Raw genomic sequence first — 21,548 nt, forward strand, 5'->3', positions numbered from 1 at the left:
TTTAAAGTTCCCATAAAACCACCAACAAAATTGTTGATAACTATGATTAAAATAAAATCCAAAGACATAGTATAAGCATTAACTGACTACAGAATCCTAATGAACTAGTTATAACTCCATATGCAACTCCCAAATACTTAACTCAATTAGACAATCATAACTTTGAACCGAAATAAGGGATTTTAAAAGCCACTATAATTGATAGAGCACCATTGCAACAAACAATACATCTTGTCTCTAAGTTGTGAGACACAAGATCCCTAGGCCCCAAAGTGGAGCCAAAAGGGTGCCATGTGGTAGTGGCCAAAGCGAAAACCAAATGAGCGTAACACATTTGGACTAAAAGCTCCGATTTGAAAGGTCAAGAGTGGGAGTGGAACTCCCAACGAAGTGCTCAAGGAACAAGCACGAAGCAAGCAATAAGTGAGTCTCTAGAAAAGGGACACAAGAGGACCAACACAGGACACGTAGAAGTCTCCGAGATGAAGTCCAAGATGGAGTCCGAGATGAACCCGAGATGGACCCGAGATGAACCCAAGATGGACCCGAGATGGAGTTCGAGATGGACCCGAGATGGAGTCCGAGATGGACCCGAGATGGACCCGAGATGGACCCGAGATGGAGTTCGAGATGGAGTTCGAGATGGAGTCTAAGATGGACCCGAGATGGAGTCTGAGATGGACCTGAGATGGAATCTGAGATAGAGTCCGAGATGGAGCCTGAGATGGACCCAAGATGGAGTTTGAGATGAAGTCTGAGATGGACCCGAGATGGAGTCCAAGATGGAGTCCGAGATGAAGTCCGAAGTTGAGACCAGGACCGGGACCGAGACCGAGACCAAGACTGGGACCGAGACCGAGACCAAGGCTGAGGCTGAGACCGAGCCCCAGCCCGAGTCCGAGTCTAAGTCTGACTCCAACTCCGACTCCGAATCCGACTCCGAGTCTGAGTCTGAGAGGGTGAAAGCCCAAAGCATTCGTCTCCCAGACCTTGGGGGGTTTGGTGAGCTCCAAAAGTATAGTGAGGGGGAGGACTCTAGTGGAGCCAATTTGGCTAAGAAAGGCCAGTTTGGCCTAGGAAAGTTGTGCCTAGGTGCTAGGTGATGGGATAACCATTGGGAAGTCCAAGGCTAGAGTGAATGTGGATTAACAAGCGGGGTAGTTTGGTGAAGTGTTCAAGAGCTGACTCTAGTTCCCCTGGGAGATCGACTGGCTGATGCTCCTAGTCCAAGTGTGGGTGGCACTACTTACTTGGATACCTGGCATGGCTCAATGGAACCTTGCTCTAAGCCCATGGCAGAGTACCTATGAAGCCCGCATAGAGCTACGGTGTCCCGAAATGTTGTCCCAAAGTCCCAAACTGTGGAAAGGAAGAGAAGTAGCCCTTTGGTGTGGTGACCAAAGACATAGTCACATAGTGAGGAAGTCCTAGAGGACAGTGGGACTTAGTGGTTAAGCCTGTGGGCCTTGATCCAGTGGCAGTGTTGGCGAATACGACCAAGGACAAAAAAGGACTTCATGGGGACTGGAATAGAGATATTGGGGAAGGCTATTCCCCATGTCTACGGGCATCCTAAGGATGCTAAGGAGTGGATCTGGGATGATCACTTATAGACAAATGGCCCAGTCTTGGAAAGACGGGATTGCAATACAAGTGGTGTTAGACTACCGATGTGACCAAGGTGAATGAGCGTGGCCTAGTGTAACAGGCTCATATGTTGGTGGTACCTTGGGGTGTCAGTCATGGGATCAGACATGTGGAGCACTTGGAGCAAGTGCAAAGGTTGAGTGGCATGGATGCCATTCTCGGGGCTAGCAAGTCCTAAGTCCTGAATGGGACTTATGGAGGTTGTGAATGAGACTCTTCCAAGTGGTCGAAGGTGCGATTAAGTGACTAAAGTAAAATGAAAAAATTAATCATTTACATAAGTCTGTCTGGCGATGATCCTCCAAAACCACCATTAACTCAGACTTAGGACCATAAGTAGAACCTGTTATTGTGCCTTCCCTTTAGTCAACATCTAAGACCCATGTTTACTTATATTCATAATTATTATCCTCATCTAACATTGCATATAGGAGGTTAAACTCACTCTATTCATGCTTCACATCTTTTTTATCCCCTCTTTGAAGGAAAAAAAGTTTTGAAGCATTGGCTTTGTTTGAACTTGTTACACTTATCTTCATTCTGTAATCTATGTTTAGCCTCACTTCACTATTGCATCCTTTCAGCTTCACTACGTCAGGGTTGAATGTTCGGTTTAGACTTGCTATACTCATCCTCACTCTACAGTTTATATCATTTATTCTCGCTCTACTACTATATTTGCTCATCTTCACTCTATTGTCAAAGCCGGACTCCTATCCATCCCCTCTACCCCTTCCTCCGAAGAAAAAAAAGTTTAAAGTGTCAAGGCAAAAAAGAGAAAAGGAGAAAAATTGAAGAAAACAATTGTGAACAAAGAAAATGTAGATAAAGAAGTATGGGAAGAGGAATTTATAGTAGCTAGCAATGTAGAAATGAGGAAATTAAAAGAAGGATATATCCTCAAAGTTTGGAAAATAGGACTTCCTATTATAAAATACTTCGGTCATCACAATATAAGCAAAAGATTCATACTATTCAACCTCCTCAACACACAATCAAATATTGAAGAGGAGAAAAACAATAACATCCACATTCTCAAGGGAATATATAAACTCTTTAGGAACAACGGTAAAGCAAAAACTCTCAACAGCACTAATAAATAAGGATATTGTAAGCTCCTGAGTTTTGGACTTCCCGGGAGGTCACCCAGCCCAGTACTATTCAAACCCAATGACGCTTAACTCTAACTATCCCAAGACCCTTAACCGATTGGAAAAGGGGGTGCACTCTTGTTCATGGGCCCTTTCCCTCTATATTTGAACCCCAACAGATCGTCTCTCAAGTCGTTCCCTTTGGTTGCTTACAATCCACCACGCTTCCCTGCAAGTTCACACCCTCGTGAATGGAAGCGGAGAGCTGCAGCTCTCCCGAGAGCCCCGCTCTCTTGACACCCTACCCCTCAGGTTGAGCTCAGTGGGAGCAAACTAGACCAGCCAGATGTCAATCAACATATGGTGTGATTCCCCTAGCCAACCAACAGAGTCGGACCCGAGACCCCTTTGATACCAAATGTAAACTCCTGAGTTTTGGACTTCCCGTGAGGTCACCCAGCCCAATACTATTCAAACCCAATGACACTTAACTCCAACTATCCCAAGACCCTTAACCGATTGGAAAAGGGGGTGCACTCTTGTTCATGGGCCCTTTCCCTCTATATTTGAACCCTAACGGATCGTCTCTCAAGTCGTTCCCTTTGGTTGCTTACAGATATGTATTCAACTTGAAACTTTGGCAAAAGTCATTTAACCCTTGGAATAAGGGAATACTTAACACTAGAACTGATCAAAAACTCTACCAATGAAATAGAAGATTCTTAACTTCATGCACACATTTAACATCTAGATTAGTATAAGAAAGATAAAAAACACTCAACTTAATATTAGATTGAGAATAAAAGTTATCATAGTCATAAATTATCGACATGTCAGGAGAAGAAAACATTGCAAATGAGGAAGAAATACTAGGAATATGGGAAGGTGGCTTAAGCCGAAAAATAAAAAAAGGCTGAGAAAGAGCAAGAGATAAAGAAAAAGGATCAAATAGTAAATTAAAGGATTGACATCTACCCTATAAAATCTCCATTTCATCTCCAAAGTTATTTCTATAATAATTAAGCTTGTCATCACAATCTAAAATCCACTCAAGTTTATACATATCATCTTCCCATAAACTTAAACCTTAAACATTTTCCAAGAACTAGACTATATCATCTATAGCTCGTCAATCGACATCATGATGACACTCTACATCAACAGGAGATGGCAAAACACTACGAAGAAAATAAATTGTGTAATCATGTCCCACGGAAGTTGAAGATGGCAACACACCAAAGATGGGCGTAGCACTAACATAAACACACTCTATAGCACTAAAAATTTGATCCAATAGAGTAACATTAGTAGCTTTAAGTGATATATTCCTTGATAAATAACGGTGTCATATGGTAGAAAAAGAGAATGTAATGAAAATTATAAGAAAAAGTAGATCTAAGCACAACAATAACTAGAGTTCTAGATTTTGCAAAAAGCTAATACAAATCTAGATTTAAAAGAGAATGAAGAAATAAAAACAAAAAACATTATCCTGAAAGAGCAAAACACTTGAAAAGACTTTGCCTTTTAGAAACAAATTGTAATGAATATCACCTCCACCAATATAACTACTCGGGATATAAAAATAATTATATTAATTGGGGTTTAGACCCTTACTTATATATAAGAATGGATGGATCTAAATGAATGGTTTATATATTATTGTACTATAATTAGTGTAGTACTTAGCTACATGTATTTATAAACTTTACAATATTAGAATTTAGAAGATATATATGTTATAAATTATTATTTTATCACTTAAGTAATATATTAAAAACATATTTTTTTATATGAAATAGTGTATATAGCCTTACGCTAAGTTTTAATGTATTTAAATTACAGCAATATAAAAACTACTTTGACAATGACATTACATTTTACCCCACTTTGATTAAATTAATCATAAAAAGTAATGAATATTAAAGTATTGATAAAACATATATTATTATGATAAATGATACTAATTATCTTAATAATAAATATTTTATCCATACTTTTTTCAATTAAAAAATACACTTTTTTGTTTAGATTAGGTTAGGGTTTATGGTTGAGGCATGGCGGGAGGGGCGATATGCTGCTGTGCCATTGCGCGGCCGACTGCGCGATGCTGGGGAGAGGCGGGACAGCGTCCAGCGGGAAGAATGCCGGTGGTTGCCAGGTGTGAATCATCATCGCAGCCAGGTAAAATCTTGGATATCGCAAGCAAATCTGGGATGAATCTGTGGCTTACCTCAGATCCAGAGCCGCTGCTCGTTCAGGCAGCCAGGGGCCAATCCGTGGCGAGGCCGCCGGCGTGGATGATGCGTCAGGCCGGGCGATACATGGCAGCGTATCGCAAATTGGCAGACAAGCATCCCTCCTTCCGCAAGAGATCCGAGGAGACGGATCTTATCGTGGAGATTTCGCTGCAGCCCTGGAAAGCATTCATGCCCGACGGCGTCATCATCTTCTCCGACATCCTCACTCCACTCCCCGCGATTGGAGTGGAGTTTGAGATCGATGACGCCAAAGGCCCCATCATCAGCGACCCAGTCGTGTCGGTGGAGCGAGCATCGCAGCTGCATTCCATCGATCTCTCACGCCTCGAGTTCGTCGGCGACTCGTTGAGAACTCTTCGAAGAGAGGTACAAGCTTTCTTCTTTCTTTTTTCTTGCTTTTTTCTAGCAGTTTTAGGCTGAGATCTTTGCAGCTGCGCAGGTAGGGAGTGGAGCTGCTGTTCTTGGATTCGTCGGTGCGCCGTGGACGCTGGCAACTTATCTCATCGAGGGCCGCTCCACTCGAACTTACAAGAAGATCAAAGGCATGTGTTACGAGAATCCGGAGCTGCTCAAGTCGATACTCGACCACCTTGCAAATGCGATCGGGGACTACCTCGTGTTTCAGATACAATCCGGTGCTCAGTGCGTCCAAATATTTGATTCCTGGGGTGGCCAACTTACGCCAGTTCAATGGGATCGCTGGTCAAAACCGTATATTTGCAAGGTAACCTTTCTTTTTAATCGTTCTTTTCTAGTTCTTCGCAAAAGACTTTTTTTTTTTTCTCTCTTTCTTTTTCGCAGATGATCAGGACTGTCAAGGACAAGTGTCCTGGAGTTCCGATCGTCCTCTATGCGAATGGAAACGGGGGCCTCCTGGAAAGAATGAGTGACACCGGAGCTCATGTCATCGGCCTGGATTGGACAGTGGATATGCTGGATGGTCGAAAGAGGCTGGGAGATTCCGTGGCTGTTCAGGGAAATGTGGATCCCTGCGTTCTTTTCGGTCCGGAATGGTCGATCACCGAAGCCGTGGTCGAGTAAGTTCTCCTTGTGTCTTGCAGTGACTAACACCTTGCGTATTGTTTTTGCAGCGTCGTGAGAAAGGCTGGAAACAAGGGTCACATCCTCAATCTGGGACACGGCGTCTTGGTTGGCACCCCGGAAGAGAGTGTCGCACATTTTTTTCAAACGGCACGGAGCCTGTCGCTGGACAAGCTGGGCTCTTTATCTGCACAATTTGCAGCAGCAGCAGCATCGTGAGAATGTTGCTAGCTGTTTTTTTTTTTTCTTCCTTCTTCTTCTTCTCTCTTTCTCTCTCTTTCTCTTTCTCCTCACCTGGCCTGGAGAAAAAGCTTTGCAGCAAAAGAAGCAAGGAATCCATCCATGAGGATCATTTCTCTTGCAGAGCGTAGTGCACTTGACGACGATTCCTCTTGCTTCTTTTCTCCAAAAGCAGGATGGCCAGCTCTTGGTCACTAACCGTTTGGTCCTTGCAAATTCTCAGTGCCTCTGCGAGACTTGCGGCCAGCTGGTGCTTGCACTGCGAGGAATGAATTCAACGCACTCTCAGCAGCCAATCTATGACCAGAGATTATTAAAAAGGAGTATCTTTACGTACGCAGAGATGCTGGTGGCGGACCACAACATCGAAGAAGAAAGATGGACACGAGCAGAAGTGGGGCTTGAGCAGGCACAAGTGTTGATCACTCTTGTCGGTCTCTCCACGAACCTGGAGAACCAAACCACAACCACATCCGCTTTAAAAGTCCTTTTAAAAAAGCTGACCTTTGAGATTCAAAGAAGAGTCTACGAGAACAAAGCAGCAGCCAGGACAAGCAAAGAGAGGATGAACGGGAGATGGAAGTAGAAAAGCAAAGGAAAAGAGGAAATCGTGGTACTTACCACAAAGATGGAGCGCTTGGAATTTTGGCCAGTAATGCGCTTCACGCCTTCCATGTCCAGTATGCGCAGAGCCCTCGCCAAATTCCTCTGGTACAGGAACTGCAACCTGTAAAGATGCCGGCCATCATGCTTCCGACCGAGCCTGGGAAAGAATCTCACAGAAATTTACATGGCCAGGCTTTCCTTGTCCACTGCACAAATCCGGGCAAGCGCAAATCCGAATCCATCAGTCACATCAAAGATCCACCCATCAGACCGCCAAAGATCTCACGCACAGTGTCCAGTTGCTGCAATGCCGGCCAAGATGGCGCTCGCCGCTGCCGCTGCCGCCATAGCCGCGAAGAACCCTAGAAGCAGCGCCTAGGGTGAGGATATTCGAGGCATTTGTTTTAACAATTTTAAAATTTTGAAATTTGGAGGGAAGGGGGCGGCATACAAACTCGCGGGCTTTACAGCCACCGCGCCAACGCTCAAGACTGTACACACACACTCTCGTCTTGCCCAGGGATCTTTCTCCTACAGGGCGCTCGAGAGCTTGAGAGTGGAGGAGGATGGGGCGAAAATGTTTTGCCCCGGGGCGAGGATTGCTTTTGGGTCGTAGGCCAATTTCCTCCGCAAGAACAAGCTCCAGGAGCTGCCGTAGTGCTCTCGCCACTCCTCCTCGCTCGAAAGCTGGGGAATGTACTGCTTGAGGTGGATCCCGGCGCTCTTGCACACCCGGAGAATCTCCTTGTTTTGATCCACGAGAGAGTTGACGGATGGAACTCCCGAGGGCGTGGCGTAGCGCAGCATCCCAACCAGGTAGAAGATGTTCTCGTCGGGCATCACGACCGAGGTCCTGGAATCCCACCTACACAACCGGAAAGAGTCGAATATTTTAGTGCCAGATCAAGTCAAAAGCTCTTGCTCTCTCGCACTTACTTCATCTTGTCTAGAGGGTACACGAGGAGTGGCCCATTGATGCCTTTGCGGAGAATCTCTCTGAAAACCAACGCATCAAACTCCTCGATCTTGCTCTTTGGAACCAAGAGATTCATCCACGGGTGCGGGACATCCCACAGCCCCTTTTTGCGCAGCCGGATCTCACCATCGTGCACGCGGTTTAGGAACTCAAAGTACGACGCATCTTTGCTGAAGACGAGCGAGGGAACATGCCCCAGCGGCGCCAGGAGCGACGAGACCGTCTAACCAAAGAGGAAAAGAGTCGTCAGTTTAGCAGATCTTAAGCATGGTTAGTCGGCATGCATGCACGAACCTCGTCAATGGTGGCGGACTCGTCCTCGTCGTAGTTCTTGGTGAGTTCTAAGCAGTAGAGAACGGGGCCGGCGGAAGGAGGTATGAGGCTCGCGTTGAGGGTTTGTCCGTGGAATGGAATGGGCTTGTATTCGTTGCTGGGGTGATTGTTGTTTACGATCACGGAGCCCTCGACGTAATCGAAGGAGTTGGGGCTGTCTTTTGGGCGAGCGATTAGCAGCTCCTGATCTCGAGTGAAAGCCTTGAAATCCGAGTAGAGTGCTCTGATCCATTTTACCTGGAAACAAACACAATTAAGAGTGTCAGTTTCTCTCCTCTTTTTTTTTTCTCAAATTATCCAGATTTTGGGTGATTGGAGAGATTCATGGGGTCAGTTCAGTCAGTCAGTGTTTTATGGAAAGAGAAAAACTAAAAATTGGTGATCAATGAAGAGAAATCATTCGAAGAACGGCAGCACAGAGCACAACAAGACAAATGGTGGCGAGAGATAGAGCGAGAAAAAACTATATATCAAAAACACTGTACACACTCTCAATCATTTGGACAAGCAAAAAATTATCACGCGTGGCCGACACGACGAGACGAATTTCCATCCAACAAAACACAAAAAAATGAGCAACAGAGGAGAAAAAAGGGGCTCGCGACTCCAAGCTCGTAAGGTGTAAGACGCTGAGAGAGAAGAAGGAACAAAAGCTAAAGCGTGAACATCGTGGCAATGGAGGGAGGAGTTATCTTGCTTCTCCTTTTTTCCCTTTTTCGCGTGCTCACCTTTTGAGGAGCTCGCTCGAGATTGATCTTGGCTTTGGTGATGATCCCAAATTGGCCGAGGCCCCCCAGAACCGCGAAGAAGAGGTCCGCGTGATCCACGGGCGAGCAGCGCACGATTTCACCATTCCCTGGAACGCGCAAAACCGTTAAGAGATTTCTGGGGATAGATTAGAACACACCACCTAACAGACAGAATCAAAGTGATCCACTCCACTCCATTCAAACAAGCGAACAGGAAGCTTCGCAAGAAGCGATTAAACAAAGGAAGGAAAGAAACAATCAAACGATATGTGATGCAAGTGCTCTGTTTTGCTTGGCACGAAACAGGGGATTCAAATCAAGAGGGATGAATCAAATGATTGGAATTTGCAAGAGAGAGAGACAGAGAGCAAGCAAGCAAGCCAAGCATCGACAATCCAGTGGGGAGAGGAGAGAGAAGAGAGAGAGAGAGAGAGAGGAAAAAAGAGAAAAGGATCTCCTCACTTCTTGGCAATCAAATCAATCAATCAATCATTGCTATACTTCTGGCCTAGATTCGCAGAGAGAATCCGCGAATCCATGGCAAAATTGACATCGACCCACGTCCAGGAATCGCGAAATTGAGCTCAAGAAACCGATTATCCAAACAGAGGAGCGATGGAGGGAGAGAAAAGTTTGCAAAATGCGAGTACCTGTCACTACTTCCAATTCCAGGACATTGCTGATCTGGGGGCCGTATCGAAAGGCCTGGCCGCTCACACCCGCGTTGGAGAGCGTCCCCCCAACGCTGAGGAAGAGATAGTCCGTGAGCGATCGCGGCGCCAATCCATACTTCAAGCTCTCCCTCACAACGTCGATCCAGAGCTCTCCTCCCATGGCCTCCACATACGGCTGCTCCCCGGGCTTTCCTTCCGACACCTTGATCCCGCGCAAGCTCCCCATCTCGATCACGACGCCATCGCCGGCCTGGGCCTGTCCAGCCACGGAGTGCCCGGCTCCTCTGGCCGCGATGCGCAGAGGCGAGCTCGTGTCGTGGACAGCACGGACAAGCGATGCGATGTCGCGGACGGAGGAGGGGTAGAGGATGGAGCGGGGGAGGCGGCGATGGATGCGCCCAAAGTCGGAGGAGGAGGCGGGCGAGGTGGCGGTGGCGAAGGTGATGTGGCCGTGGAGCGAGAGCGAGGAGAGGGCGGCACAGTCCTGGGCGGAGAGCGGCGATCCAGAGCAGCTGGAATTGGCGAGGCCGACGATGGCCGTGCGCACAAAGAGGAGGAGGAGCGCGAGGATTTGTCCCCACGAGAGGATCAACATTGCCTCGCTCCTGGGTCTCCTCGTGGTCGGCCATGGTTCGTGATCCTTTGACCGGATCATCAAGCCATGTCCTCGAACTCGAGCTTCCATGGCGATCGCGATCAGCAAGAAAAGAACTCTCTCTCTTGTATGTGAGAATTACAAATCAGCTAAATTTTCTCTCCTTTTTTTCCTTCTCAAGAAAGGGAAGAACTGGGGAGAGAAAAAAGGACGTTCAAAGTGCAGCTGCAGCTGAACTCAGAAACTGAACTCAAAAGCCGAAGCCGGGGGCGGAGCTGAAAACTGAAACTGAAACTGAAAACTGGAGACCTTTTGAATGTGAGGCTTTGGGTGGATCGATCTATCCAACCAACAGAAGCACTTGATGGGGATTTGCCACTTTGCTGCTGCTGGCGGGGAATGCAGCACACTCACACCGTGTTGGCCTTTTATATGCCCAAGTCCGCGCACTTACTTGGCCTCCAGTGGTTTTTTTGTAATGCTAAATTAGATGCCACCAACTTACGGAGGATTCAGTCAGTCCAGCAGCCGAATTTCACCAGGGGGGGAAGAAATAGAAAGAAGCTTTCCTGGAGTTGTTTAAGCTTTTGTTACCGGAAAGCAGAGAAATTTGCGTGCACGAAACAAACAGCACAAACGAGGCTCCTTTTTGCGGCTGGCTGATGGATCATGGATTGGATCAAAAACTTAGTTTTCTACTTTGTTAAAGAAAAGTCTGGATTTAACGCAAAAACAAAGAAAGATCTTATCCTCCGACAAAATTTGGGCTGCCCAATTCCTTCCAACAGCACGGAAGGAAAAAGCTCTACTCTGCTGCTGCTTCTGCTGCTGCTGCTGCTGCTGCTGCCTAGAACAAGACCACTCAAAGATCTGGCAAGCAAGGCATCCATCCATCCATCCTATATACAGCTATCGGCAGAGTATCTAATAAGTGAGATATCAATGAATTGGAGAGATCATGTCACTGAAGCTAGCAAGAGAGAGAGGGAGAGAGGATCGATGATCATAGCTCCTGCTGGTTGATTCCAGATTCCTTTCTTCCAAAATCTCTGTTGTGTGGCCGGGCCGTGCGGGCACAGTACTACATGGGTTTCCTTCGTTTTTTATGTGAGTTTTGCTTTTCCCTGTTGTTTCATGTAGATAGTAACTTATACATCCTAAGAAGGCTGCGAGAGGACGATACACTCTGCCGCGGGATCCATGATCATGTAGGCAGTTGCCATGAATTGGTCTCATATGGAATGCGCTCTGGTGATTCCAGTTTCCAGTTGTGTGCGAAAGCGAGAGGTGGGTCGATCCCTCTCTCTCTCGCTCATCAATTGTGGTGGCAGCGACCAAAAGATTCAGTCAGTGAGTCGTGATCAGACGTAATCAATGATCCATTTTCCATCAAAAGGCTGCAGTCGGACACAGTTTGTGGCTTCGCAGGGTTTGCAATTGCAGCGGCGCAGCCAATTTCACACGTGCAGCCGAGGGGGGTTCATTTCTTTCACTTTCGTGCCTTTCCACCATTTTTATAATTTTAAACTCGGCCGGATATTCCTCTCCACGTACGGAAAATGTACGGCCTTCCTCTTCAATTATTTTACAAGTCAATGTTTGATTCCCATTTTCTCGAACGAGATAGTAGGTAGTATGCGGATTGTAACGTTCGAACTGTGTTTGTGGGCATGATTGATTTGATGGGAGCAAAAACAAGAGACGACCAGAGACGAGCGGATCATCGTCGCCACCTTTTCCATTCAGGATTGGGATTTGTTTGTTTAATATGAGATGCCAGTCAAGGTTCAACGATTCCTCCATCCACCTTTTGAGGACTCACAAAAACAGCCTGCAACTGGATTTCCATTCGAGAGATTAGACACAGACACATATGTTTCGCAAACAATCTATCAGGAACACCGATAATATTCCAAATATATTGTGCATAGATTGAATGGGGCGGTCTCCCCAGTGACTCCTGTTTCGCCACCCTCTTGCAATGGGTAAATTATTCTAAAGTATTGCACTTGAGCCCTCAATATTCCCCCCTCTACGGCAATCCGCATATTAATAATCTCGCCATCTCGCTCCTTGAAATCGCAAAACAACACGAGAAAGATGCCAAAATGCCCATGCTTGGTAATTCCGGTCAAGCATCTCTCGCGTGGAATGGCCAATGTGACGTGTGGATTGGTGGGCTTTGGGCGACATGTTGCGCGGACGTGGAGTACTCATCCGATGTGGCCGGCCCCGTCAGCTCGTCTTTTGGGAACATTTTTCTACAAGAGGCAGTCACGTGGGCGTGGAGGCCCCAGTTTGCGAACTCGAGGTTGGCAACTGGAACTGCAACACCGCGTTTGCCTCTAAAGTACTGTCATAAGGGTTATGAGATTCCTCTCATTTCGGTGCTCTGAAAGGTGGCGGAGATTTGGATTTGGATTCCTTTCCCCATGGGGCTGTGGGTAACTCTCGAGGTTGCTGCCATTTGGGCGACAAGGTCCGCCACAAATTGCACGAGAACAACGAGATCGACGGCCCCGCGACAGTTCTGGTAGACAGCTTGATTGATTTCAACGCTGCAAGAAGAGCGAGCTCGTTTGCGAGGGCGGGTGGTAATTGTTTCCCTGCAGCGAAATGTCAGTGATCTCGTCACAAGCTTTCCAGATTTTTTCGTCTGGGCGTGGACATTTTCGGAAGAAAGCGAGTACAAGAAAACAAGCACATAAGGGGGCATCCGCGCACTCTCACTGTCCATCCCAACTGGACCAGCAACGCTTTCCCCCCAACCAGACATAACAGCGCGACAGGCATGCCTCACCACCTTTGCATGGCCAATGTGGCAATCCGGGCCACAGATGCCCACGTGAAGTTGTGTCTGCAGTGGGGCGCATATTCGTGAATCTGCTTTGGGATTGGTAGCAATGTATATGGCTTTGGGACCAGCAAATGCACGAAACGAGTACATGCCCACAATTTGCCACCCTTGCAGTGAGGTGAACAATCATTGATGATATCATCCATGCATCAATGTATACTTGTCCAAGGGAATGTACGGACGAAGGTTCAATCCCTTTAGATGGTGGTTGGCTGCTGAAATCTTCCGTCTCCAATCCAACCGACGAATTAGGGTTGCGGCAGTGAAGATGAATGTTTAGAGGGCTTTGTCCGTTTCGGTTTTTGTTTATCCGGTTTTGTTTTTGTTTTTGGTTTTGACACATTTCAACGGGGGAGTGAATGAACTTAGCGCCGTTTTAGGTGGTGCCTTGAAGTTTTTTGTATTTCCCGGAATGTGAAGTTTACATCAGCGAGATCTTGCGCGCCCCAGAGATTTGGTTGCATACCCACGGCATATACAAAATAGTCAAGCACGGCGACAAGAGTAAATTAATACGTAGATGTTATAGTGCAACATGAGTCGTGGATACTTTTCTCTTGAATGGTCGTCACGTCTCTTGGCGGCATTCAAGCAGCGCAATGTTGCAATGGAGGCTGCATTTGCGCGCTCTACGTAAGTCTAAGATTCTGTCTAACTTGGCTGGCGAGAATTAGGGTTTGTTGTCTGATCCTTGCACGTGGCAGGCGATGCGTTTGGGTTGGAGTGCATGCATGAATGCAGGCCATTGACCTTGCAACCCGGTCCAAATACATGGTTTTGATCGAAGAAGAGGTCAAGCTCCAAACAGAAAACTAACATGAATTCATGATGCTTTGTGCCAAATGCTTATATATTTATACCACCAAGAGAACGTTAACTTGTGGGATGCCCAGAAGCCTTCATTCGTAAGCATTAATTTCCCCCGCATATCTCCGTCGCTTGTTTATTAAATGAAGCTACGGTTTCGTTCGTGGAATCGAAATTTTGTGCGCCCGAACTGCCTGACGACTGACTGTTTGTGTCATGTGGAAAGAGAATCAGATTTTATGTATATATAACCGACAGTGGATTCAGTAGTTTTGTGGCACCGAGGGAGCGAAACTTACGAGCATCCCACCGAGAACAGTGTGTAGTGTCTGACTTGAAGCAAATCGAATCGAGTAGAGGACACATAACACACAGTTCCTGTCTTTAAAAGTTCTCAGATCGATCAATCGATCTAGATGGTGATCATGCTGCTTGTTTAGTGTCCGATCTGGATTGATATGGAGCTTTGGTTTAGCGTCCTAAGCGTGTGAGGTTGCCATTAAGAGCTTCTTACACATACATGGCTGATTCAACGGTTTGAGCGCTTTTTTACTCTTGGCTTCACTGTTTGATCGATGATCAAGTGGCGATCCATGCAGGGAAGCGTCGGCGGTCCAGTTCTGCTCCAGTTTGATTCGATCCAAAGCCTCCACTCGCACCTGGACAAGATGATCTACAATGTGGTGCCGGCAGCACCATCGCCACTGTGCTTCCATGTTGTCTCTCACAGTTTTCTCGTAGCGGCAGGCCCGGTCAACGTAGTTCAACCCACCGTTCAGCACAGAAATGGATCGGTCAACACGGTCCCTCCGCCGAGGTGTGCGATTCTTTTCATCCATCGCGTTCTCTTGCTCGCTCTTAACTGCTCTTATAGATTTAAGACCAAGAGAAAACGAGGAAGACCAAAGAAATACATCGATCCGAGCATCAAGCGCAAGCCCGGGAGACCCAGAAAGCATCAATGGGTCACTCAGGATGATCAAGTCTACACGGAAACTCGAGCTCTGCCAAAAGAGTCCGGTCAAGATCTGATTCCAGAGGTGCTGTCTTTGTTCTTCCTCGTTCTTTCTTTTCTCTCCACGGCTTTTATTTCGAGCAGGAAGATGGTTCTTGTGATGTTGAGGAGGTATTGGAGCCGAGACTTACTAGTACGTCGAGTTTCGGCCAAAAGCTGGAAGCCGAGCTCGAGAGATCGTTTGATGGTGACGAGCTTGAGAGAATGGAGAGAGATGTGAGCCATCGTAAGCCCGTCGTGAAGTTGAGACAAACGCGCCAGGGAAGCGTTCCATTCGAGACTGAAAATGCAGGGAACTCGTATCTTGACCACTTTCCAGGTGACGCTACATATGATCAGCTCAAAGTTTTTCTCATCTTCTTCTCTGTTTCCTCGTTCTCGTTTTGTGTAGACTTTACTGAAGTTCTCAGTGTGACTAGAAGCTCAGAGAAGAGGCTTCGACTGTTGCGTGGATTCTTTTTCTGGCTACAGGTGATCAATCTCCAAAGCTCTAAATGTGTTTGACTGAGAGCTTATTCTTTTGCAGCATTCTTGTATGATGAATTCATTCAAGCCCTGGCTGTCAGGAGAAGTGCTCGAGGATCCAAAAGAGTGTCAGGAGATCACTCCGAATGATCAAGAGATTTTTGACATGAAAGTGGTCTTACAACTATAAACAAGTGTTGTTTGATCTAAGCTCTACCCAAGTTCCCAAGAGAAGCATAGAGATTTGACAAGAGAACGTGAGAAGCAGCGTCGTTGGGATCCAGAGTCGACAGATGCTTGGCAGTTTTGTTTCCAATCTTCGTATTTTCCTGAAGTTTACATGCATTTAGCAGCGATCCCCAGTGCAAGACTTCCGGCACGAAAGGCATGGTACGTATAAGTTCCTGCGCACTCTCGAGCCGTCCTGCTCGACAAAGAATATCGGCCATGCTAAAGTAGTGCTCTCTCCCTGGAGCAATCCCGTGATCCCTTCTCATCGAGGTAAAATAACCATGGCCTCTGTAGAGCAATCCAACATGGTTACAAGCAAGTAGAGCGCTGGCGAAGCATATATCATCGGGCTTCACTCCTTCCAAGTTCATCGCGTGGAAAATTTGGATCGAATCCATCTGGTTGCCAGAGTGAGCAAAAGCCGAGATCATTGCCGTCCACGACACAACGTTTCGCTCGGGCATCGTCTCAAACACGAACAAGGAAGTTCTCAAGTGACCAGCTTGAGCGTACGCTTGGAGTATGGTTGTCCAGGCAACTGTGTCTTTCCACGGCATCTCTTCGAACAAGATCTTTGCTCCTCGGATGTCACCGCTGGTAGCGTAGCCTTGCAGCATCGCCGACCACGAGACCAAGTTCTTCTCGGGCATGGAATCAAACATAAACTTTGCGGCTTCCAAGTCTTGTCGCCCGGCGTGAGCAGCAAGCATGGCGGTCATTGACACGACGTTTCTTTCGGGCATGGAATTGAAGAGCTCGATGGCGTTGGAAAACTCCCCGGCTTCGACGTAAGCCTGGAGCATGAGCGTCCAGGACACGACATTTCTCCGTGGGATTGTCTCAAACAAGTCTCTCGCCCTAGGAACATCTCTTGCTTGTGTGTAACCCAGCAGCATCACGCTCCACGCCACGAGATCGCGGCCCTTGTCCACCGGAACTGGGATAGAATCAAACAAGCGCTTGGCTTCTCTCATCTTTCCTCGTTGTGCGTACGCCTGGAGCATCACAGTCCATGAAATCTCGTCCAAGAGTTCCATCCCGTCAAAGATTTGCTTGGCTCTTTCCAGATCGCCCTCTTGCGCGTAAGCAGTGATCATGCTAGTGGATGCTGCGATGCTCGGCTGCTCCAGCTTGTCAAAGATGTGCTTGGCTTCGTGGAGGTGGCCTTTACGCACGTATGCCGCGATCAGAGCCATTGCTGCCGCAGGAGCAAACTCTGGAATGGAATCAAAGACATATTTTGCGGAATGCAGGCTTCCGGAGCTGGCGAATCCAGTGATCAAGGCAATGCTGGTAATCTCGTTCCACTCCGGCATCTTGTCAAAGAGAAGTTTTGCCGAATCCATATGCCCTCCTCTGGCATATGCAGTGATCAAAGTATTCCATGAAGCTGTGTCCCATGCAGGCATCTTATTGAAAAATTGGTTAGCTTCGTTTGCACAGTCATGGTTTGAATAAGCAGCCAAGATGGTGTTCCATGAAACTACGTTCATTTCTGGAAAGCTCTCTAGAAACGTTTTTGCGGTCTCAAGATGCCCATTCTGGGCATAAGCATTCAGCATGATGTTCCAAGAGAAAACATCTCTCGACTGCAAGCTTTGAAAGACATCAAACGCATCACGGGCGCTCCCGCATCTGCCATACATTTTCACCAAGAGATTGCAGAGATGCCTATCCTGCGAGAGCTGCTCGCTGGAAAGAACTCGAGCGTGGAGCTGCCTGGCCTGCGACAAATCCTTGCACGATGCCACCAACGACGCTAGATCCTCCTTCACACTGCCCGTGGAAAGCTCACGCATTTATTCCATCAGAAGAAGACCTTTGTCTCCTCCATATCCCGCAAAGCAAACTTCGTTTTCTTATTTAACCATCCGGCCCCTTGCAACGCTGCGAAAGTATGAATGACGTCGGCCACAGCTCACTCTTTCCAGAGTCCCGAGCTTAAATACAGCCATGTTTTGAGTGATCTTTCTCCTCCATCTCCCGTGAATGATGTCTCATTTTCTTTTTCTTATTTCTCACCACACAACCATCTGGCCGCTTGCAACGCGGCGTAAGTAAGAATGACATCGGCCCCAGCTCGCTTGATGCAAAGTAGAGACTCCAAAACCGCTTTTTTCTCGTCCAGCATGCCTTGCGATGCCGCTGCCTTGATCATAGAATACTCTCCAGAAACCTGGGATGTAGCAAAGCTGAAAAAAAAAAACCGAAAGTGTGATGTAAAACTTTACCTGGTAAGCTGAAATGGGAAGTGCTGATGTATCACGTAGGAGTCGGATCACGTCGAGGTATGGCATAGCCGGCTTCACCTGTGGAGAAACTTGTGAGCGAAACTCCAAATGTTGGAAGAGCTGTTTTACCATGAGTATGTCTGCGCCTTCGGATTCATCTGCGTGTACTTCGAGAAGAGCCTCCCTGTAGTTGCCTGGGTTCATCTGGTATCTGGTTTTCATTCTCCAGAGAGTGAGCAAAAGAGTTGGAGATAAAGAGGAACTGCTTACGTTTTCTTATCTCCAAAACGGGGATTTGAGTCCAGAGCTTCTCTGAATGGACCATAGAACGCGCTTGCATACCTGAGAACAGCGAAGGCGCGTCAGATCCAAAAAAGAGAGAAGGGACGAAAGAGTTACTTGGCGGTGTATGCCATGATCGAGACGTCGTGGTATCCAGCTTCATCTAAAGCTGTTCTAATCGCACCAACACGACCGTCCATCATATCGCTCGGGCTCACAACGTCAGCACCAGCCTCAGCCTGATAGCACGAAACCTCAGCAAACCAGAAAAAGAGAAAGAACAAGAAAAAAACCTGAGCAACAGCTTGTTTGCATAGTTGATGGACAGTTTCATCGTTCATGATCACGCCTTACACGAGAAAGAAAGCAGTTTAGCATCACAAAAACGACGGAACAGCATCCGTGCTTACCATCTTCTCTCACAATTCCGTCGTGACCATCAGATGAATATGGATCCAGTGCCACATCCGTGTAGATCACCTGGAATGGAAAGAAGTTAAGGATCACAAAACCGAAACTAGAGAAGAGATGATCACCAGGTCGGGGTATTTATCCTTGAGAATGCGTATAGCTCGCGGAACAAGGCCATTTGGATTGTACGCTTCATCTCCTGTGGCGGACTGGCACAATGCTTGAGCACTTTCTTTTTTCGGTGCTTGGAATTGATCTAGCACATACCTTGAGAGCGTCTGGAATTTTGGGAAAGAGAACAACGCTGTTCACTCCAACATCTCGAGCCTTGTAAACCTGGCAAGTAACAGGACAAGAAGAAAAAAAAGGAGCCACCTTTTCTAGCCAAGAACAAACTTTCCTACCTCGTCGACCAATCCATGCTTCCATCCCAGTCGAAAGCAACCGGGCATCGCTCCAATGGGTGAATCCTGCTCACCTGACGCAAGGAAGTTCTTTGCCTTTCAAGCAAACTCTAGAAACAATGCGAAGAACCTTCATGGATGAAAAGAGGCAGTATGAAATTCGCTGGCGTCAAAGTGGTCTCTTGGAACGCAGCTCGCAGCGCAGCGGATTTCCTGTTTCGACGAGGCCTGGATGATAATCTCTGCGAGAATTCCAACCACGAGAAGAATTCACCGAGAAGAACAAGAAGAAAGAAAGAAAATTCTTTCCGCTATCGCTTACCAGGGGCGTGACCAGAGGAGTACCCTGTGGCGCCTTGGGCTTGGCTGGAACCGGAGGAGCCTCTGGAGGATTCCCCGACACCACAGCAGCCTCGCATTCTTCGATGCTCCGCGAGATTTCCACACCGCTTCTAGCAGCCCTCTCGGAGACTACATTCGTCCTCCACGCCGGATCAGGCGATGGCGCCGCGGAGGCCTTGCAGATCGATGCGCGCCTCCGCTGCTTCCAAACCAGCCCTGGAGTGGCAATGCCGCCAGGAAGAAGCAGCGCCATTGCCGTGGTTTTAGGGTTTATCGAAATATTTCTTCCAGGTAGATGTCTAGCCTGGGGCGCCCTCCAGATCCCATCGCGGTGCTCAGGGCGCACAGATCGTGCGTGAATGCCGTCGCGTTTCACGGCGCCAAGCTCCTCCTCTCCGGGTAGGGATCCAAGCGATCTTTGTTTTTCCCTCGCGCTCTCGGCCTCATCTCTTTCATCTCAGTGACACAAATGGCGAGCTACGGATTTGGGATGTTAGTCGCAGAAGGACGATCGCTTCGTGCCAGTGAGTAAAATTCTTTTGGAGGATCGATCAAGAGTGAATTTTATTGCGTTTTTTCTTTCGGTTTAGAGCACACAGTCCCAAGGCTGGAGTGATTGGAATTGGCACTAGCGGGCTTATGGAGAACAAAGTTCTAAGGCAAGCAAGCTTTCTTTTGCTTGAGTGATTGTGAGTACCATCGTCTTTGTTCTCGCAGCCAAGGACGCGATGGCACTGTCAAATGCTGGCAGCTAGGTGAAGCAAGCTTATCAAGGTCTTTTTTTTTTGTGTGTGGGGTTGTACTCTCCTTTTCCTTTTCTCACATTCTTTGGTTTTCGTCTTGCAGGGAACCTCTGGTCACAATCAGAACGAATGCGTATCATTTTTGCAAGCTCTCGCCTTTGAGAGTGTCTACTGCTCCTGTCATTACTGAAGTTGCCCTGGAAGAGAACGACAATGTGGAGCACAATCTTATAGCTCGAAATCTTTCAGGTAATACAACCTTGGGTTGCCAGACAAACTTTGCCTCATTTTTCGTCCCAGGAAAGTCTCTCGTGGCCATTGCTGGCGAGGAGCCCTCGATTGTAAGTGGCAGCTCCCTCTAGTTTCCCGAAACCTTCCTTCAGTCGCTGATTGATTCTTAAATCGTGTAGCTTGCAGGCTGAAATCTGGGACGTCGATGCGGGTGTTCGTGTGGAGCGGCTGCATCATCATCACGATACGAAAGGCTCAGGTAATCTATGTTCGAGGCATATCAATGTGTGAACGTTCTAAATCCCTGTCGCAGGAATGTGTATGGCGCTCGAGCTATTTGTACCACCTGAGCTAGACGGGACACCCAACGCACTCGTTGGGTACGAGGATGGAAGCATGGCATTATGGGACATGAGAAACTGTCGTTCTCCTCGTACTACTGCTCGTTTTCACACGGAACCTGGTACATAACACGCAACTTTTGTAGCACTGGTCGTGATCATTTTCCTGCCAGTGTTGAGCCTTGCGCTGGATGATTGGTGCCGAGGTGGAATGTCCGGTGCGGCTGACGAGAAAACGGTGTTTTTCAACATTGACTACAAGCAGGTTCGTTCGATCATGTCGAAGGTTGCTCCAACTTCCGTTTTTTCCATTTGTAGAACGCGTTTGCGTCGATACTGGAAGTAAACCACGGACGGCCTGGTATTGGAGACGTCGCAGTTCGTCCAGACTGTAAGATCGCTGCCACTGCTGGATGGGATAACCGGTAAGCTTCAGTGGAACCATTCATTCACTCACAAATTATTTGCGCCTTCGCGGAGTCCAGCGTCCGGATATATGATTATCAACGCAGGCGCGCTCTAGCGATTCTCAAGTATCATTCATCATCGGTGAGTGCCTTGGTTTGCTGCGAGGCAGCATTCTCACTGCTTTTGCCTGTAGGTGACTGGAGTTGCGTTCTCCAGCGACAACGCTTTGCTAGCTTCATCATCTCAAGATTCGTGCATCGCACTGTGGTCATTATACCCGCCGTAAAGCTACGATTCCAGCAAGTATGGCTAAGCATGAAATCTTCGTCCGGAGAAGAAGAAGATGAAGAAAAAAAAAGAATGCTCGAAGTACACCACCAAATTCCTCGATTGAGACGGGGATTGGTAAGAATTTAGACGAAAGAGAGAGGAAAAGAAAAGGAATGGGAGCTTTCAGTGTAGCGTGAAGTATCTTCTTGGTAGCTCGAGTGCGGCGCAGCCGTAATCGTGGCCGTCGGATCTCCATAATGTCGAGCGTTTGAGCCGTCCGATTAGATCCGTAATCTC

General features: G+C 47.4%; 7 protein-coding genes across 9 annotated transcripts; 3 read left to right on the forward strand and 4 right to left on the reverse strand.

The window, feature by feature from the left end:
* Positions 1–4,793: 4,793 nt before the first annotated feature.
* On the forward strand, positions 4,794–6,426 carry LOC9657514 (uroporphyrinogen decarboxylase 1, chloroplastic). Its single transcript, XM_002987998.2, has 5 exons — positions 4,794–4,922; positions 4,977–5,365; positions 5,439–5,723; positions 5,801–6,036; positions 6,091–6,426. The coding sequence occupies exons 1-5, from the start codon at positions 4,796–4,798 to the stop codon at positions 6,257–6,259; spliced, it is 1,206 nt and encodes a 401-aa protein (XP_002988044.2). The 5' UTR covers positions 4,794–4,795; the 3' UTR covers positions 6,260–6,426.
* On the reverse strand, positions 6,042–7,245 carry LOC9656776 (zinc finger SWIM domain-containing protein 7). Of its 2 annotated transcripts, XM_024661857.1 has the most exons (6): positions 7,177–7,241; positions 7,071–7,092; positions 6,902–7,007; positions 6,618–6,728; positions 6,335–6,539; positions 6,042–6,227 (listed from the first exon to the last, which is right to left on the reverse strand). In XM_024661857.1, exons 1-5 carry the CDS (start codon positions 7,232–7,234, stop codon positions 6,390–6,392), a joined length of 447 nt encoding a protein of 148 aa, XP_024517625.1. In that variant the 5' UTR covers positions 7,235–7,241; the 3' UTR covers positions 6,042–6,227; positions 6,335–6,389. The 2 variants fall into 2 exon arrangements, with proteins under 2 accessions (XP_024517625.1, XP_002988124.2); XM_002988078.2 differs by lacking the exon at positions 6,042–6,227 and having other exon boundaries at positions 6,362–6,539; positions 7,061–7,245.
* A 55-nt stretch (positions 7,246–7,300) lies between these two features.
* LOC9657515 (cytokinin dehydrogenase 9) lies at positions 7,301–10,303 on the reverse strand. The gene is made up of 5 exons (XM_002988079.2): positions 9,595–10,303; positions 8,924–9,051; positions 8,157–8,432; positions 7,823–8,085; positions 7,301–7,751 (listed from the first exon to the last, which is right to left on the reverse strand). Exons 1-5 carry the CDS (start codon positions 10,301–10,303, stop codon positions 7,418–7,420), a joined length of 1,710 nt encoding a protein of 569 aa, XP_002988125.2. The 3' UTR covers positions 7,301–7,417.
* A 3,822-nt stretch (positions 10,304–14,125) lies between these two features.
* LOC9657516 lies at positions 14,126–15,561 on the forward strand. 2 transcript variants are annotated; one of them, XM_024661837.1, is made up of 6 exons: positions 14,126–14,412; positions 14,477–14,694; positions 14,752–14,917; positions 14,977–15,211; positions 15,284–15,363; positions 15,419–15,561. In XM_024661837.1, exons 1-6 carry the CDS (start codon positions 14,398–14,400, stop codon positions 15,545–15,547), a joined length of 843 nt encoding a protein of 280 aa, XP_024517605.1. In that variant the 5' UTR covers positions 14,126–14,397; the 3' UTR covers positions 15,548–15,561. The 2 variants fall into 2 exon arrangements, with proteins under 2 accessions (XP_024517605.1, XP_002988045.2); XM_002987999.2 differs by having other exon boundaries at positions 14,126–14,694.
* Positions 15,562–15,563: 2 nt separating this feature from the next.
* On the reverse strand, positions 15,564–17,387 carry LOC9656777 (pentatricopeptide repeat-containing protein At4g02750). Its single transcript, XM_002988080.2, has one exon. The coding sequence runs from the start codon at positions 17,385–17,387 to the stop codon at positions 15,564–15,566; it is 1,824 nt and encodes a 607-aa protein (XP_002988126.2).
* A 36-nt stretch (positions 17,388–17,423) lies between these two features.
* LOC9657517 (delta-aminolevulinic acid dehydratase, chloroplastic) lies at positions 17,424–19,545 on the reverse strand. The gene is made up of 12 exons (XM_024661838.1): positions 19,239–19,545; positions 19,047–19,158; positions 18,917–18,990; positions 18,780–18,848; positions 18,638–18,721; positions 18,512–18,581; positions 18,395–18,450; positions 18,219–18,340; positions 18,090–18,161; positions 17,949–18,030; positions 17,820–17,897; positions 17,424–17,764 (listed from the first exon to the last, which is right to left on the reverse strand). The coding sequence occupies exons 1-12, from the start codon at positions 19,509–19,511 to the stop codon at positions 17,600–17,602; spliced, it is 1,257 nt and encodes a 418-aa protein (XP_024517606.1). The 5' UTR covers positions 19,512–19,545; the 3' UTR covers positions 17,424–17,599.
* Positions 19,521–21,537, forward strand: LOC9657518 (protein DECREASED SIZE EXCLUSION LIMIT 1). Its single transcript, XM_024661836.1, has 12 exons — positions 19,521–19,657; positions 19,720–19,782; positions 19,849–19,917; positions 19,976–20,032; positions 20,105–20,250; positions 20,302–20,342; positions 20,419–20,491; positions 20,546–20,695; positions 20,747–20,838; positions 20,892–20,998; positions 21,059–21,122; positions 21,175–21,537. Exons 1-12 carry the CDS (start codon positions 19,554–19,556, stop codon positions 21,265–21,267), a joined length of 1,059 nt encoding a protein of 352 aa, XP_024517604.1. The 5' UTR covers positions 19,521–19,553; the 3' UTR covers positions 21,268–21,537.
* Positions 21,538–21,548: the final 11 nt, after the last annotated feature.

This window comes from Selaginella moellendorffii, unplaced genomic scaffold, assembly GCF_000143415.4.
Source record: "Selaginella moellendorffii unplaced genomic scaffold, v1.0 SELMOscaffold_86, whole genome shotgun sequence".
Classification (NCBI taxonomy): domain Eukaryota; kingdom Viridiplantae; phylum Streptophyta; class Lycopodiopsida; order Selaginellales; family Selaginellaceae; genus Selaginella; species Selaginella moellendorffii.